Consider the following 17,072-nt stretch of genomic DNA (forward strand, 5'->3'; position numbering starts at 1 on the left):
ATTCTGTTTCCTCCCATACAGAAGGCTTCCCTACACAACTCTTTTCGGAATTGTAAAACTAGATTTCCCTTTGTGGCTCCAAGCCTTTTTGGTAATTCCATTCACAACACAGTTTCTACATATATTCCAAAGTTGGAAAGAAAAAGTGCTTTTTGAACGATGAGCAAATTCCTTTGCTGACATTTAACCAAAATGTATTCCAAACCTGAAGCTTTTTGGAAGGCTAAGAAAATGTTGGTCACCTTCTTGTAAAAAAGTGAAATAAAAAATGTTTATGTACCTCAGCACTTCCTGGCTGAGCTAGAAGTGAGTGCACTGAGGTGATGTTATTTTGTGGTGTTTCAGTTCTGGGAAAAATGAAACCAGAAAATATAGGAAATTTTTCAAGATTTTTGGTTGTGAAAGCTTTCCTTTTTTTTTTTTTCTTCCAACTTTGGTTAACATTGAGAGAGCCATATAAGTTTGATTCAACTACATATCTTCTGCAAACTAATTCCCGTCAAGTGATCTGCTAACTAACATTTTCTTCTGTGTTAAATTCGGTGTTTTAGAGAGCAAACTGCATGTGTGGAGATACTGATGTCTGCCATTCTTTTCTTAGACATAATATTGCTGCCTGATAGCCCTGACTGAATGTCAGATAATTTGCACATATAGGACTTACAAATTCCTTTTTTAAAATGAAAAGGAATTCGTGCTAGTTTTTGTGCAGCGTTATGTCTTGGTCCAATCTAATACTTGCAAATTTACTTTTCCTTAATAAGAAATCCCCCAGCAAGTGGCTGCATAACTTAAAGGGTTTTCATTACTTTAATATATCAACTGGCCCCACAGCTCCCATGCTCGGAAAGTAAACTGTGGTCATTTGTACATCCCCCATGTTTTCTAACATCATTTACCTTCCTCTTTGAGGCAGCTATCATAGGACCTAGGTATCAAGCTGTGAAAGTAATTTCTTTCTCTCTAGAGCAGCAGCCTTCCTCACTGGGCTTGCTGTTCCATCAGTGGCTTGGTCATGTGGCTGGGCTTCAGAAGAGAATTTCATACTCCCTCATTTTCCTGGATTCAGTTCTCTGACTACACGTCGAATCTGGGGAATCTGCCCTTTCTAGAATGATTGTGGATGCAGTTTTGCATTGAAAGCTGATGAGGCCTGGAACGCCTGGGTGGCTCAGCAGTTGAACATCTGCTTTCGGCTCAGGTTGTGATCCTGGAGTCCTGGGATCAAGTCCTGCAGCGGGCTGCCTGCATGGAGCCTGCTTCTCCCTCTGCCTATGTCTTTGCCTCTCTCTCTCTCTGTGTCTTTCTTGAATAATTAAGTAAAATCTTAAAAAAAATAAAGCTGATGAGGCCTACATATATGCTCTTGTAGAGACTGGTGTGAGCAGGACACTAGTCTCCAGCACATGTTATGGATTTGTTTCCTAACCTTAAAGGCATACACATTTGAAAACATATGCATATATGAATGTGTGTGTGTGTGTGTGTATTCCTAAAATCATTGTTTGTGAATCCCAAAGTCAGTAAGAAAACAGTGGGGGAATGTGGCATAAGGTACATAGATCTATTCAGTTCTTTAGAGGGAAAGGCTTTTGGAAATCTTTGCTTATTAAATGTAAGTGGCAGTTGCTAGAAGAGTAGCAGTGCCATCCTTTACCTTATTTCACTTTACAGAGTGTGTATCAAAGCAAATTCAGTAAATTAGAATAAAGGTCAAACTAGAAAGTATTAAATGAATCAGTCAAAACTAACCTTTTTACAGATGTGTCCTGAACTGGTAAAGGGAGCTGGCACAGCTGAATATTCATGGCTCCCTTGACAGACCACATTCTAAATGAAGGGCTATATTCCTAAGTTAATTCAATAATAAAACAAGACTCAGGGTTGAAAATATATTCATTTCTGTGGAGGAAAACTCTTCATAATTATGTAAATTAAACTAGGTAACCCAGAAAGTGACAGCACGTGTTCCATTTATCATTTTTCTCATTAGATAATTTTCAGAAGACAGAACCATCTCCCTCTCGTTCACTACTGTATTACCAGCTGTTAGCAAAATACAGTAAAGATCTGTTGATTGATTGGTTTATTGATTGATAGCTGGGGAATATAATAAGTACTTCCACCTTTGAAACAATCTTAGTTTGGAGAGGAATGTCTGTGTATCTTTTATTATGTAAATACAACAGCAAGCAAAGTAAATATGATGGGTCAGAATCAATTCTTAGGTAATCAGGAACAGACTGTATGCTGTGGAAATGGTTTACATTACTCCAAAAGCAAAATTTTGCATTTACTGTAAGATATGGTGGTAAAACATTGAGCTTTTGCTTTCTACCAATAGTGTAAACATTACTCCAAGATGCAGTCTCTGGAAATAATTTAGTTAACTCTTATTTTTATATGCATGTTCTGTTCTGGAGACTTGTTGCAAAAAATGATGGAAAGTTATTTTCTTTAAGTGACAGTTTGTTTACAGAAATTCCTTGAAATCTTGATGGTTATTGAAAAGACTGAAATAAATGTTGCCTCAAACTGCCTGTTGCAGAGCTACCCCACACCTTCCAAACCAGTACCATACTTTGTTAGTAAATCACCTAAAATCCATAAAGGTCATGGAGACTGCTCCCTTTGTAAAATGAAATATTTATGCTTCATTCCCAAAAACATATTGTGGATCATTTTGGTGTTTTAAGTTGAAGGTACATAGTAAATTATTCCAAAATTATGGAGGCCAAATGTCATTCTCTCCAAAAGTTTGTGTAATACCTATTTATCTGTGGGCAGATGACTGCACAGCATAATCAGAGGCAGACTTTGTCATGTTAAGTCTAAGTAAACACAGCTGAACATAAGCAAGTTGGACTACAAGGTTTTTTTGAGCTTTGCCAACAGCATATGACCTTGGAGAATGCTGCCCTTTTTTTTTTTTACTACAATCTGCTTTCAATGGAAAAAAAAAAAAGAATTCTTTTTGTTTTGAATTAACAGGTGATGATTAGAAGCTTGTTATGTTCTAATTTTTAGATGCAAGACAAATGAACATCATGCACGCACCCAACAAAAAGTCACCTTCCTGAGGGAGTTTATTCCCCATTAGGGAGCTGAATATAAACTGAGGGTGAAAGCCAATTAAAAGGTGCTCCTTTCTACAGAAAACCTTTTTGTGTTTATTTGTATTTTGTTCTTTGTCTTTGTGCCATTTCAACAGATTAAAATTGTGGTTCCAGATGCCAATAGAAAATGAACTTTATTGATTTATCCATTCTTTAAGAAACATCTGTCCTAAATAGCAAAGAAACTTTGTGTTGTCATTAACTTTCAGTTTTCAATAGAAACTCTCATTAACTGGTCAAGGCTTTCCTCAAGTCCCTTTTTTCCTTTTTTTAAATGCAAGTTTCTTCTCATACCTTCTTCTTTTAGCCGAGTAAGGAGCCCAGTATTACATTTTTTTAAGGGCACTTTGTGGCTAAAATAAGTTCCTATTAAATATTTCATGTCAAAAAGTGGACTTTAAGTGAGAACTTTGGTAAAAGATGGATTAGTGGAGATTTGTCTTGAAATGTCCAGCTTTTCAATATTCTCTGGCAAGTGGCCAGATAGATCTTCTGTTCTTCCCATTCCTTCACTTAAGGAAACTATTTTTTTCTCCTTCACCCTTTGGGTGTATATTTCCCTCTCAGAGCAAATGCAAATGTTTTAAGGGTGTGTGACTAATAAAGATTTTTAAATAATTTATCTTTTAAGACTTTGGTATCTTAGACTTTTTAAATCACGTGTTGAAAAATATTAACAAATGGGAAAATGTTTAGATCTATGTGCTAAAATATTATTCTGTAGTTAGATTCATATAAGACTCATCCTTATTTATTTGTATAGCTGCTTTTCCTATATGCTGATGAATTTCCATGTTAAAATAAATGCTTTGAGTAGAAAATATCAAAAAATTTCTGTAAGTCATCCAGAAACACAGTGTTCTATGTTAAGGATGGCATCAACCCAGCATCCACACTTGTAAGTCCTCAAAGCACCTCATACACTCAGCATGTCAGAATCACTCATTATGTCCCTCCTCCTCTAAAGGGACATTTCCTTTTCTCCCTTTCTTCCTAAATTCAGAGGATATCATCACTGTCCATCCATTCATCCCAGTCAGAAATTTAAGGGACATCTCAAACTCCTGACTCCCATCTCTACACCTATCTAGACATTCAACAAGTCTGCCCCCCTATCTCTCAAATCTTGGCTTGTCATCCTCACTGTTCCGTCCTTAATCCCAGGACTCTTCACTTCTGCCTTAGGTTCCTGCCATGATCCCACCTGGCTCCTCCAATCTGGTTTTCCACTACGGCAAGAGGGAGCTTTCTATGATCCACATCTGATCATACCACTGGTAAATACCCTTCACTCACTTCCTGTACCTTGCAGGATGCACCCAAAACCATAAACCTCACAGTGCCTGGCCTCTGCTAATCTCTCTTGGTTCACTTCCCTACTGCCCTGCCGCCCACCTCATTCGTTTCAGCTACACCAAATAGAGTCTCCCAAAGGAGCCATATAATGTCATGACATCGTGCTTTCATACAGCAGCCATTCCCTTCCCTTGGAATGCTTTTCCCCCATCTTCTTCACCTGAGTAATTCCTGCTCATCTTTCCCCGGGCCTGTCCTTTTCCCATCTTTTCTGGGACTTGGTACTCAGATAATGATAACACTGGCTGGGCATGCTAGTGTGAATAGAGGAGACTGCTTGCAGCTGCAGCTGCCCAAGGCCTCTATCTGCTGCTCAGGGATATCTTTTCCTTTCAGGACCACCAGCTCCTACCCCTGCCTTTGCTCTCTCCTCCTCCTTGCTCCCAGAGCACTTGGCAAAAGGAGCTGTTGTCATTCATTTATCAAAGTGTGAGTTGCTTAGGGATGAGATTCATTGGTGATTCGTATTTCTAGGGCCTACCACAGTGCCTGGCATATAAGATGCATTCAGTAAATGTTTGCTGTATGAACCATGGACTCATGAAAAAGTAAATAAAGACAACTTGGAGAAGAGCAAATTCTGTTGTGCTTAAAAGATGTGGCTTCTAGTACTAGTCCTAGTGTTTACTAACAACTTGGCCTTGGACTTGACAGTCATTTTTTCTGAGTCTCAATTTCTATATTATAAATGAAGGAAATGATATGTGCACACAAAAGGGAAATGAAATAAATTGCACACTTACAACTTGCAAGATGCTCAGTTAACATTATCATCACCTGAATTGTGTTCACTTAACCTGGCCCTTACTTATGCCCCCAAAAGGCAGGGGGGATTTAGGGTGATAAAATAATATGTACAAAGTATAATTTTACATTTGGTACAAGAAGATAATTTGGTTTTCACTTGGATAACTTCAGATTCACTGTAGTGTAGTTGTACATTCTCTATCAAAGTGTCAACCATTCAGAGATGGCAAAAAAATTTCAAGAAAAATAAGTATTTTGTTCATTTGGTCATTAGTGGGAAGAACTTTTTAATAATCATCAGTCTCTTTGTAAAATATCAAGAGTATTTGAAATAATCTATATATTCTTGCTCCAGTCAATCAAGAATTTAAGGATTCAAGTATAGTTAAGATGAAGCAGTGATACAGTTAAGGCCTTTTAAATATGATGTAAGTCATTAGTTTATTCCTTGTGAAAAGGACAGATATACTAGTTAGTTATATCTTCATAGGAAATCCTTAATAATAAATATTAGGGAAGTAGCTTATAAGAATTAGGAATTTCCAAAGCTGTTTTCTCAAATTTAGGTGCTGTAGTCTACCTTGAATAAGGGTCTTCACATGTAATACTTTCTCTAAGCATTTAAGAGTACATACTCCAACATGCCTATATGATTACATGGGTAACATATATAAGCCACTGGTCCAATAGCTTACATGCGTCAACCCCAAAATGAGCAGCAAAAGACCAGTTGCTGACATAATCCTGTAATTTGTCTTGGTATGCTCATTCTCACTCTCACCAAAGATTCCATCCTCAAGTGTTGAGTATTATGGCTACCAAGCAACTGAAGTGATAGTCTCCAAGACATTGCAAAACCGAAGCCTTCATAATATGCAACCTTGCTCCTGTGAGAATTCTCTACACTTGAGCATCGTAGACATAACATGGCTGCCCTTGACCTAGCTTAGATAATTCAAATACAAAAGCTATTTCAAATTGTTCTGTTACTTATCTGCTCCACTTCAAGATAAATCTTCAACATTCACAAAAGGTTGCTGCCACTGCAGAGTATTTCCAATTGTGGAATAATTATAACTGCTATGTATTAAGTATTACTGGGTGCCTTATGTCTTACAGTGCTTATTTATAATTTCTACAATAGTCCTCATTGTTCAGTATTTTTTTGTATCTATTTTACAGATGAAAAAAATGAGGCTTAGAGAGATTAGGTAACTTGTCTCAGACCACATGCTAATATACAACAGAACTGGGATTCAGACCCCAAGCTCTCTGCTTCTAAATCTATCCTTTTTCCAGTGTACTTTACTTTTGAGGGAATCAAGTGTGGTTAAGTGAGTCTATCCTTCACAGTTTGTACTATTAGCAGAGAACAGGTGTGCTCAATTCATGATAAACCAAAACAAAGGCACAAATCCCATTAAAAGCAGCTGGGCGAATTGAGCAACTAATTGGTTATTCTCTCTGTGCCTCAAATATTTCTAAAATTAGCTTGAAATTCCATTTGAAAAATTCTTCAATTAGTCATGAACTCTGACTCACATTTCTAAAGCAACCTTTTGATAGGTGCTTCCAACACTTGCCCCACGCAACTCCTATTACTTCCTCTTTTCTTCGGTATAAGATAATCTCTTTTCTATTTCTAGGCCCACTTTCTGCTTTTCCTAGCCCTGCCAATTTTTATTTTTACAATCATTAGTTGTATGAATAATTAAATGTATTTTTACCAAGGGCTCTTCATTACTGCTCATCTTTCGTTTCTTTATTCTTCTCCTACAGACTCTTATAAGTCAACTCAAATACAGATTCCTTACTAATTTCACTTTGAGAGTATTATTGGCCACCTTCTTGTCTGAGTAAGAATCAATGTTATGTTGTCTAATAAACAATTATTTTATAGAATGGTTTTTATAAGCCTCCTAAAGCAGGCTGAAAATCAACTAGATAATGTATCCAGATACTTCAAGTTTGGAAAATAAAAGAAATACTTTTTCTAAAAAGACTTACTTGCCAACTCCACCTTCTCACCTCCTGTTCTCATCTTATGCTGAGGTCTGTGTAATTAACTGCTGCCCTGAGGCCTGAAACAGTGGCTCACTTCTTCATATGTGTTTTGTAATGTCTTGTGTTCAGCTCCCTTTCTGGGTGGCCTGAGAAGGATTGTTACTCCTCCTATGCTCAGTAGATGCCTTCAGCTCCCTTGGCTGTGCACCTATGTGCAAACTGTATGCAAAACAAAGAGTGGTGCATTCATGCTGGGCATTACCTGGGTGTGCGTCTAAGGAGATAGACATCCAAAACAATAGGAAATGTCATGAACAATGGTGCTATGGCACTCTTCTAGGAGCAGAGGCCTACCCATCTCTTTGTTTTTGATAAAAAACTAGTCTTCCCTTGAATACCAATCCCTCTTCTTGCTTCCAACGCCTGAGTGTGGAAAAGTGACTAGAACTACCACATCCTATTAAAAAGGGGAGAAGGCCACTTACCTAACTTACCTACAAGAGCTTGGGGATACTAGAAGGAATGTATGGTTTTCCTGGCTGTCATTAGCCTTCTCCACCCCAGCCACCCAAAAACACAATTATTTTGTACTTTCATGACAAAAATATGTAGTTTGTTTACTCTTATGTATGAAAGCCAGACTCTTTTTTTAATAATAAATTTATTTTTTATTGGTGTTCAATTTGCCAACATACAGAATAACACCCAGTGCTCATCCCGTCAAGTGCCCCCCTCATTGCCCGTCACCCATTCACCCCCACCCCCCGCCCTCCTCCGCTTCCACCACCCCTAGTTCATTTCCCAGAGTTAGGAGTCTTTATGTTCTGTCTCCCTTTCTGACATCTCCCACACACTTCTTCTCCCTTCCCTTATATTCCCTTTCACTATTATTTATATTCCCCAAATGAATGAGAACATATAATGTTTGTCCTTCTCTGATTGACTTACTTCACTCAGCATAATACCCTCCAGTTCCATCCACGTTGAAGCAAATGGTGGGTATTTGTCATTTCTAATGGCTGAGTAATATTCCATTGTATACATAGACCACATCTTCTTTATCCATTCATCTTTCGATGGACACCGAGGCTCCTTCCACAGTTTGGCTATTGTGGACATTGCTGCTAGAAACATCGGGGTGCAGGTGTCCTGGCATTTCATTGCATCTGTATCTTTGGGGTAAATCCCCAACAGTGCAATTGCTGGGTCGTAGGGCAGGTCTATTTTTAACTCTTTGAGGAACCTCCACACAGTTTTCCAGAGTGGCTGCACCAATTCACATTCCCACCAACAGTGTAAGAGGGTTCCCCTTTCTCCACATCCTCTCGAACCTTTGTGGTTTCCTGCCTTGTTAATTTTCCCCATTCTCACTGGTGTGAGGTGGTATCTCATTGCGGTTTTGATTTGTATTTCCCTGATGGCAAGTGATGCAGAGCATTTTCTCATGTGCGTGTTGGCCATGTCTATGTCTTCCTCTGTGAGATTTCTGTTCATGTCTTTTGCCCATTTCATGATTGGATTGTTTGTTTCTTTGGTGTTGAGTTTAATAAGTTCTTTATAGATCTTGGAAACTAGCCCTTTATCTGATACGTCATTTGCAAATATCTTCTCCCATTCTGTAGGTTGTCTTTGAGTTTTGTTGACTGTATCCTTTGCTGTGCAGAAGCTTCCTATCTTGATAAAGTCCCAATAGTTCATTTTTGCTTTTGTTTCTTTTGCCTTTGTGGGTGTATCTTGCAAGAAGTTACTGTGGCCGACTTCAAAAGGGGTGTTGCCTGTGTTCTCCTCTAGGATTTTTATGGAATCTTGTCTCACATTTAGATCTTTCACCCATTTTGAGTTTATCTTTGTGTCTGGTGCAAGAGAGTGGTCTAGTTTCATTCTTCTGCATGTGGATGTCCAATTTTCCTGGCACCATTTATTGAAGAGACTGTCTTTCTTCCAGTGGATAGTCTTTCCTCCTTTATCGAATATTAGTTGACCATAAAGTTGAGGGTCCACTTCTGGATTCTCTATTCTGTTCCATTGATCTATGTGTCTGTTTTTGTGCCAGTACCACACTGTCTTGATGACCACCGGAAAGCCAGACTCTTTTATATCATTTTGATTCAAGGCAATAATGACTGTTTCTCGTTGCTCATTCACCATCTAATTCTGGATGTCTGAAGAGAATTTAGAATTGGAAATTTTAATTTTTAAATCATTTTGAGAATGTATATAGAGTATTCCATCACCAGAAACAAAAATGTGGGTAAGTGGATCTAGTTTGTTCTGGAAATGTAACTTTTGCTTTCTTTTTCTTTTTGCACAGCCCCCTGCCTTTCCCTCCCTTTCTCTCTTTTGTTTAAAATTGATTTATGTTATTGATTGTTAAAATGCTACATTTCTTTCTAAAGTCTCAAAATTATGGTAAAAGGTAGAAAATATAAGGAATGGCAGAGGACTACTTTTAGCCTTGAGAAAGTTTTAGTTTCATTGTTCTTTTCTCTAAATAATATTTAATGATAAAATAAATATTTTCTTTTTATTTTTAAGGTGCCTTATTTACAAACCACAGCACATAACATTTATAAGACAATATGTATGGCAGCTGTTTGCATTTAAATATATTTAAATCATGAAAATGTGCCATTCTTTTGTACTTAAATTTTCATGAAATGGCTTTGCAAGAATTTTTCTGTATATTATATTTGTTCTCCTTCTTCCCTGGTGGTCATTGAGATCTGGTGTTGTGTTTTGTTTTGTTTTTTGATGTATATGGGTGCTTGCTTTCTCTTTATCATTTCTTTGTTTCCATGATTAAGTTCTATATTTTTAATATCTTGTGAAGCTCACAGAAGTACCTTTCCTGAATATTACATTTCTTAAGGCTGTGGTATGGAACTTTATTATTTTAGTGACCCTTTTTATTCACTATATATAATTTTGGTAGGCCATTGGCAGTTGGGTCTCAGCACAGGATGGGTCTACATGCTCTGGAAAGGAACATTCTCAGCTCACCCTTCCACAGACACCTGGGCCATTCTCTGTTCTCAGCCTGCCCATCAACCATTAGGTGGCTTTGAGGTGACCACCATTTGCACTTTGGTTCTTGGTCCTTTGGTCCAAGAAGATGCTCTGACATTTTGCCTTTGTTCAAGAGCAAAGCCACCCACAGGCCTGGACAGGACTCTCTCAATCCTACTTCACAGCTACATTCAACATCATTTCCACTGCATTCAATTTCAGTGATTTTGGCCTTGGTGGTAGCCCGCTTTTTGCATAGTGGTTCTGTACCTTATATCCTTTTTTCTTTTAAGATTTTATTTATTTATTGGACAGAGAGCACAAGCAAGGGGAGTGGCAGGCAGAAGGAGAGAGAGAAGCAGGCTTCCCACAGAGCAGGGAGCCTAATACAGAACTCGATCCCAGGACCCTGGGATCAGGATCTGGGCTGAAAGCAGATGCTTAACCAACTCAGTCACCCAGGCGCCCTCTGTACCCTTAACCTTGTTCCTCTTTAGAGATCATATAGCTCTAGTTATGTCTCAGGGCTGTTATAAAAATAACATTAAAAACGACCAAAAACTGTTTGTAAAACCTCATCACTATGTTGATGTATAATAAAACAATGCTCTGTTCTTTTTGAGGCAGCCGTGAATAAAACATTCTACTAAGAGCAGCAGAAACTAAGTTTACTTTAGTTTTTAAAAGCATATTATCCTACCCTAGAAAGAAAAAAATCTATGTTACGTTGAATAATTAGTTTTTAATCATCCCATGTGGATTACTATCTGTCACCCTATTTTCCCAAAGGAAAGATAAAAAAATACAAGGGTTACAAAAATAAAAGGTCCCACCACCACAGCAATATACAGTTGGGCCAACATGTTTATTTTCAAAACAGAAAACACAGATCTTATAACAGTATATTGTTACCATCACTGTTCCAATTAGAAGAAAGAGGATGATTTGATTATTCTGAAGTATTCTGTAATATATTACAGCAAAAATCTTGGGTTTCTTTTTTCTCTAGTTTGTATTTGTAATGACTATCCCTGAATTATATGTCATAGTATATTAAAAATTGTAATAACTGGGGAAAAACAATGCAAGTAAAGTGAAATGTTTTATCTCTCCCCCAAAAAAGGCATTTTTAGTGGCATTATATTCATATTTCAGTAAAAATAGGCAATGAAAACTATCTCTGAAGCTGGAGCACCCATTTCTGAAAAATATTTTCCAACAATAGTGTTATATCTTCTATTCACATGAAGATAGAATCAAGAACTTAGTTTGTTAAATACAGCCCTGTTATTTGATCTTTGTTGGAACATTAAGAATCCATAATGATTTTTGAGAAAAACTGAAGAAATTGTACATTTGCTGCTACACTTGAGTGAAACCCAGAAATTCCTGCACCAAACACAACCACTTCTAATGCTCTGCAGCAGTGCTCACTTCGGCAGCACATATTGTGATGCTCTGCAGCAGTTTTTCTCCCCAGGCAGCCATATATTAGAGCACCTGGGGAACTCATTCAAAGGCACATTTCTGGCATCTCTATGACCTATGGAGTCACAGTCTCAGAGACGGGATCCAGGAGCCTGCCCTTTGGAGAGGTTCCCTGTGTGTATTATTCTCCTCTCTACAGCATTCAAGAAGACAGGTTAGAGGCTAGGGTGTGATAGCAGAAAGCACATATAGGGCTAGCACCTCCGTGGAACTTGGAGCAGCTCCTGTGGCTGGTGAAGGGTGACAGCATTGCTTCTTCACTTCAGGAATCATGATGCCATAGCCTTTACTATGGACCAGGAATTGTTCCAAGAGTTCAGTACTCACTACCTCATTTAACCCTCACAGCCACCCAGGGAAGTAGGGTTATTGCTGTCCCCATTCTGTAGGGAAAGACACTTAGACGCAGTGTGCATAGCTTGCCCAAGGCTGCATGCCTGGTGAGTCGGCTGTTTTCCTATGGTCCCAGGACATATCTTGTGCTTCAAAAAATTATGATACAAAAAGATGGTTTTTTGATCTATAAAATGTTTTTGTTTTCCCTTCAAACAGATCAACTTATTACCATGCAGCAATTTTTCCCATTTTTTCCCTATAAATCTCTTGTATTCTAAATTTAGGTGATAATAGTGGATTAGGATCTGTATGTTTTTGGAATTTAATAAATGTGTTGGGATGTAGATTTCTGGACGAAATTTAGAGTGGATACCTCTGGCAAGATTTAAATGGCAGAGGTGGAGGGGTGGTCGTGGTGGTGGTGGGATTTCATCGAAATGGGACATCAGAAGACCTTTAGACTAGTGCTCTTGAACCTCTAGCCACAGCCAAGGCACCAGAAGGATTTTATCTTCCTTTTATGCCTAGTTCCTTCTTAAAATTCTCATGCCCTTCAATACCATCAGCAAAAATCTTCCCAATCTTCATTTCAAAGCCCATCCCTACTCCACTTTAGACTTTAAATGACTGTTTCTGAAATGAAAAGCAGAAAATCGCAGAACCTTTAAATGTAGAAATGTGTGAACATAGAACACTGACATGCCAAGTACAGTTTTAACATTTTAAATGTATTAACGTTGAAATGTATTTGAAAAGTAGAAGGACTAGTAATCCTGTTCATCTTGTGTCTAAAATATGTTTCTTTTCTATTAATAAATACAGCAGATGAACTGTGAGTAGAGAAGCTGTCATTTGCTACTCCTCGGAAAGATCCAAGAAGTTTGTGAACGTCATCTCTTTTATTGTGTCATTTCTGCTGTTAATGCAGTCAGACAGGTTTAACAGCAAGGTCTCCTAGTCTCTAGTGCCATTTCTGGAGATGGTAATTTGAGGAATTTGAAAAGCATGGCAAAAATGTGAGCCAATTCAAAGATACACTACAGTTCATATATCAAAGGAAAAATACTTTTTGATGGTTTCTCAGAGATACTGAAGAGCTTGAAAATACATAGATGGAAAAAAAAAAGAAAAAGGAAATACATGGATGGAGCCAGACTCTCCAGCCAGTTTCTAGATCATTACAAATGCATATTTTTCCATTTCTTTTTATTGAAGATAGACCTATTAATACTTCACAACCTAACACTATGCAGCTACACATTCATTTGACAAGTCAACCTTCTAGAACTGCAGTGTGGCAGCTATATCATTGATCTCGGGAAAAAGAGTTCTTGTGCTACTGAAGAACTTAGAGGATGAATATCAATGTCAACTTTGGGCCAGAATTAAGGGTTAGCTAAGAATTGGTAAGTCCATCCAGTTTTCAAAACTAGTAGCCCAACTGGAATGTAAATGGAGTGCTTTTATAAACAATTAATGCTCCTTGCAACACACAGGGAGTTATTCATGCATAGTTAGGAAGTCATTTTCTGAGACTTTGGCTGGAAACGTAGCTTTCATGGATGAAACATTTTGGGTAACATCTCCAATATTCCCCTTGCGAAAATGAAGTAACGACATCCATTAGACACTTCAAGTTTGCAGCTCTTCTTTCATGTGGCTCCAGTCCTCTTGGTCTTGGCATGTTGTGATAGTTTGGCACAAAGTAGCATCATTTTGTCCTTGACGATGATAGATTCTGCACACTTAATCCATTAATCTGAGCTGATGGACTTTGCCCAGAGTTAAAATATTTTGTTCTTACATAATGGTTTTCTTATTAAATCTCTGAACAATACTCTTTTACGGGTGACTACATTCAACCCCATATTCTAGATGTAAAAAGTAAAGTGAGAGGAGGTTAATTTTTTTTAATTTTATGAGGATTTATATAGTGCTTGGTGTAAGTGCTCAAGCTCTCTTCTGTTTTAGAAAATATTCAATCATATGGTCCTCAAAAGAAGTTTATGAGTCTTGTGCTATTAGACCCATTATAGGTGAGAAAGCTGAAGCACAAGGAAGTCAAGCGGCTGGCCAGCTGAGATAGTAAGTAGTAGAGCAAGAGTCCAACTCCTGCTGTCTGGTTCCAGGGTCTGGGCTCCAACCACTGCACTAAACTGTCTCTGCGCCTCACACTAGACCAGCCTTGTAGTTAATAACAATGAACTAAGGACAGAAATGAGAATATTTAACATTTCCAAACCCCCTTTCTGGTCACTCACCAACAATTTCCTCCCCATAGACAGCATTCTCATTTTCAAAGTGAAGTTTCAAAGTGAAAGTCTTAGACTTTGGAAAGGTGGAACCTTTGAGATCACAGAGGAGCAATCTTGGTAGATTGGGATTACGCAGAACAATTTAGCATCAAGAATATTTAGTGAAAAAGATTGAAAGTGAAGTTAAGGCATGACAGATGGGTGGTACTCTGCTTATTTGAAAAGTTCCTTTCAAATTATAAGTCCCACTTCCTTCACCTTTAGTCCTCCAGCCTAGATTGATGCGTCAGAATACCTGTGCATTTTACAATAACAAAGGTACCACTTGGAATTAACAAGGAGCCATTAGTCTCAAGTTCTTATGCTCTGCATAGCAAGGAAAGCCATCAAGGCTAGACTCCCTAACTGATAAGGAGCCAAGCAACAGTTTCACAGGTTTGCACACAGACTGCTGGGGTCTGTGCCTTCATGGGTACTGCTGGAAAAATAAAGATATTCTGTTGTTCTTAATGGAAATATAACCTACCCTGAAAGCTTTGAGATGTCAACTTACCCTACCCTGACCAGGGAGCTCTTTGCTATTGGTCCAGAAGAGAGGAATGTGGTTTCTAATTTTTATTTCCTGGCAGGAGTTAGAGGAGATGATGCATTGACAGGCAGCTGAAGGTGGGGACCCTGTGGATCCAGGACATCTGGGCATCATTAGCCATGGTGAGGGGCCAGCCCACATGAGAGGTAGCAGGAAGGAAAAGAATCTATGGCCAGATGGTGGAAGTCATGGCTGGAGGAAACACTGGCTTAATTTTTGGAAAAGATTTTTCTTCAAACTCTGAAATGACTTTGGAAGCCACTCGTTCTTTAAGGCCTCAGGATAAATAATTTAGCTAGCATATTGCAAAAGGGAAAAAATTGTAACTCTATCCATGAAGATGAGGTGGGTTTCATTTTATAATTCTCACTATTCAGAAAGCTTGCACAACTCCCTCGTCTCAAGGCTGTCGAAACTCAGTCTTCAATAACTCTTCTGCAAGCAGTGTCCTTGATACTCGCCAAGCTCAATTGCAATCTCTTCCTGTCATGCTAACGTTTTGAAGTAGAACTCACTTCTGGTCATAGTGGATCTGGAAGAAGCAGTTCAGTCATCAACAGATACGTGTTGCAGGTTGTTGGGTATTTTTTTCCTTCCTGCTGAGGCAAACATCACTTAGAATGATTTATCATTACTCATTCAGAAGCTCTGACTACCCCAAAGAGAGGCTAACCACAAAAATTTCTTCTAAAAGTGATGTAGCCACAGCTGTCTAGGAGTTATTTAGCAGTAATTCACTCTGGGCAATAGAAGAGTGATTAGAAGGATATCACATCTATTAAAATGTCAATCTAATTAAAGCATGGGAGAGAGCTCAAGAGAGCTTAGAGTCCCTATTCTGTGATTTGGATAGACTTTTTTACTTTACAGATTAAATCATAAGCTGGAAACAAAGTCTCTTTGCATCTCTGTGGTCTAAAATACTAACAAAAAGAAAAAAAAAGATTCTTAATAGATTAATAGGTTGTCATTCAGTAGGGTTTCTAGTAAACAGCATGTTAAGCCTTGTCCTTGTCATGGTCTCCAAAAGTGACTTTATTTTTTTTATAATAAATGTATTTTTTATTGGTGTTCAATTTGCCAACATACAAAATAACACCCAGTGCTCATCCCGTCAAGTGCCCCCCTCAGTGCCCATCACCCATTCACCCCCATCCCCCGCCCTCCTCCCCTTCCACCACCCCTAGTTCGTTTCCCAGAGTTAGGAGTCTTTATGTTCTGTCTCCCTTTCTGACATCTCCCACACACTTCTTCTCCCTTCCCTTATATTCCCTTTCACTATTATTTATATTCCCCAAATGAATGAGAACATATAATGTTTGTCCTTCTCTGATTGACTTACTTCACTCAGCATAATACCCTCCAGTTCCATCCACGTTGAAGCAAATGGTGGGTATTTGTCATTTCTAATGGCTGAGTAATATTCCATTGTATACATAGACCACATCTTCTTTATCCATTCATCTTTCGATGGACACCGAGGCTCCTTCCACAGTTTGGCTATTGTGGACATTGCTGCTAGAAACATCGGGGTGCAGGTGTCCTGGCATTTCATTGCATCTGTATCTTTGGGGTAAATCCCCAACAGTGCAATTGCTGGGTCGTAGGGCAGGTCTATTTTTAACCCTTTGAGGAACCTCCACACAGTTTTCCAGAGTGGCTGCACCAGTTCACATTCCTACCCACAGTGTAAGAGGGTTCCCCTTTCTCCACATCCTCTCGAACCTTTGTGGTTTCCTGCCTTGTTAATTTTCCCCATTCTCACTGGTGTGAGGTGGTATCTCATTGTGGTTTTGATTTGTATTTCCCTGATGGCAAGTGATGCGGAACATTTTCTCATGTGCGTGTTGGCCATGTCTGTGTCTTCCTCTGTGAGATTTCTGTTCATGTCTTTTGCCCATTTCATGATTGGATTGTTCGTTTCTTTGGTGTTGAGTTTAATAAGTTCTTTATAGATCTTGGAAACTAGCCCTTTATCTGATACGTCATTTGCAAATATCTTCTCCCATTCTGTAGGTTGTCTTTGAGTTTTGTTGACTGTATCCTTTGCTGTGCAGAAGCTTCCTATCTTGATAAAGTCCCAATAGTTCATTTTTGCTTTTGTTTCTTTTGCCTTTGTGGGTGTATCTTGCAAGAAGTTACTGTGGCCGACTTCAAAAGGGGTGTTGCCTGTGT

General features: G+C 38.5%; 1 protein-coding gene across 8 annotated transcripts in view; it reads left to right on the forward strand.

The window, feature by feature from the left end:
• LOC140629405 (homeobox protein Mohawk-like) overlaps positions 1-17,072 on the forward strand; it is a 68,053-nt gene that overhangs the window by 40,432 nt on the left and 10,549 nt on the right. For 5 of the 8 annotated variants that reach the window (XM_072818859.1, XM_072818860.1, XM_072818857.1 and 2 more), the window contains one exon: positions 4,302-4,393. The exons of 1 other annotated variant lie outside the window; for it this stretch is intronic. In XM_072818859.1, coding sequence (XP_072674960.1) covers positions 4,302-4,393 — 92 coding nt within the window. Of the gene's footprint in view, positions 1-4,301; positions 4,394-12,875; positions 15,895-17,072 lie in introns of those variants that run through there. 2 more of the 8 variants (XM_072818861.1, XM_072818865.1) reach the window with 2 other exon arrangements.

The sequence above is a fragment of the Canis lupus genome (assembly GCF_048164855.1).
Source record: "Canis lupus baileyi chromosome 5 unlocalized genomic scaffold, mCanLup2.hap1 SUPER_5_unloc_2, whole genome shotgun sequence".
Taxonomy (NCBI): Eukaryota; Metazoa; Chordata; class Mammalia; order Carnivora; family Canidae; genus Canis; species Canis lupus.